General features: G+C 45.4%; 1 protein-coding gene across 1 annotated transcript in view; it reads right to left on the minus strand.

Moving 5' to 3' along the window:
- LOC126496149 (60S ribosomal protein L31-like) overlaps positions 1–1,011 on the minus strand; it is a 5,615-nt gene extending 4,604 nt beyond the window's left edge. The window contains exon 1 of the mRNA XM_050133707.1: positions 7–1,011. Within this exon, the coding sequence (XP_049989664.1) occupies positions 7–426 (420 nt within the window). The 5' untranslated portion in view covers positions 427–1,011. The remainder of the gene's footprint in view (positions 1–6) is intronic.
- Positions 1,012–1,481: the final 470 nt, after the last annotated feature.

A 1,481-nucleotide genomic window follows, 5' to 3' on the forward strand; every position in this document is an offset into this window, starting at 1 on the left:
ATTGACTGTCTGTAGATTTTTGAATGTGGTAACAGGCACGTAAGTTACCAATGTGTAGAGTTTGTTTGGTGAGTCCTCATCCTCATTACGTTTTCTGGATAAACGTACCCGGATACGATATGGAACATTCCTTATTCCTTTGGCACAGATGGCTTTATTGAGCCTGGTATCAATCCGCACATCTGGAGTCCCCATCTCCTTCATGGCAAATTTCCGGATTTCTTTGAGTGCCCTAGGAGCACGCTTCTTAAAGCCCACGCCATGGATGTGTTTGTGAATGTTGATGGTGTATTCTCGGGTCACCACCTCGTTGATGGCAGACCGGCCCTTCTTCTTCTCGCCACCCTTCTTTGCGGGAGCCATTCTGCCAGGCCCAAGCTGGAAAAAAGCATTTCTGGGGATCTTAAACCAAACCAGTTCCAGCATTGTTTGAATCTCTTGGGATGAGGTTGGTGTGGCCTCCCTTCTTGAGGCAATTAACTGCACAGGGCTGCAGGTATGGGCAGCATTTGTGGGCAGCAGTGCATGGCTTTGTCACTGCTGTGCTTGTGAATAAACTGGCAAAGGGATGGATCTTTGTTGCCAGCACACTGCTGTAGGACATCATACAGCCAATAGCCTTTGAGTTAACCGTCCACTGGGGCGTGGCCTCTTATACTATTTATGCAGATGTAAAGCATGCATTTGGCCTCTTTTTCTGGCTGTGGGATTTGGTTTCTGTTCTCCATTCAGGAGAGAATTCTGATTTGTGAGTCTACACCTAAATAAATAACTATTATTTCCAGTTCTGAGCTAGTGTGGGATTTAAGCGTCTTTCTTCACCACACAGGGGTAGAACCAGGGTAAGTGTGGGAGTGTTCTGTACTTTGCCGTTGCCCAGAGGGCAGCCATGCTCACTCAGGGGGCAGCAAATACCAGATGCTGCTAATCAGGTGGGATGCCTTCCTTGTCTTGGATCTGGGCCTTGACATCCTCTGTGGAGTCTCTGGGCTCAACTTCAAGGGTGATGGTCTTGCCTTTCAGGGCGTTTCCAAAGAGGTACATGTTAGTATTTGTTTGGTAACCTAGTTTAAGAGAACAAGAGCTCAGTAAATCATTTCGTTTCCTTTTACTTTTGATGCTAGGAGTAATGGTGGGGCCTTCAGTATTCTACTTCTCCTAAGCCACACCTGACACACCCACTCTATCATGTAATTTTCAATTTCTGATCTTTCAATTTTTTCATCTGCTATCCTTTCCTTATGATTATGAGCTTACTTATCTTTGTTGTTGTTTTAAGACAAGCTCTCTCTCTGGAGCCCTGGCTGTCCTGCAGCTGGTTATGTAGACCAGGCTGGGCTGGAACTCATAGAAATATTCATGCCTGTGTCTCAATTGTTTGTATTAAAGGTGTTGGCCACCAACCAGGTCATGGGTTTAACATCCCAATTGTTTCAAAATGTCATTTCAGTATGTATTGTGTTTTGATGGAGTCCACCATG

This window comes from Alexandromys fortis, unplaced genomic scaffold, assembly GCF_014885135.2.
Source record: "Alexandromys fortis isolate MF-2015 unplaced genomic scaffold, M_Fortis_MF-2015_v1.1 scaffold_1396, whole genome shotgun sequence".
In the NCBI taxonomy this organism is placed as follows: Eukaryota; Metazoa; Chordata; class Mammalia; order Rodentia; family Cricetidae; genus Alexandromys; species Alexandromys fortis.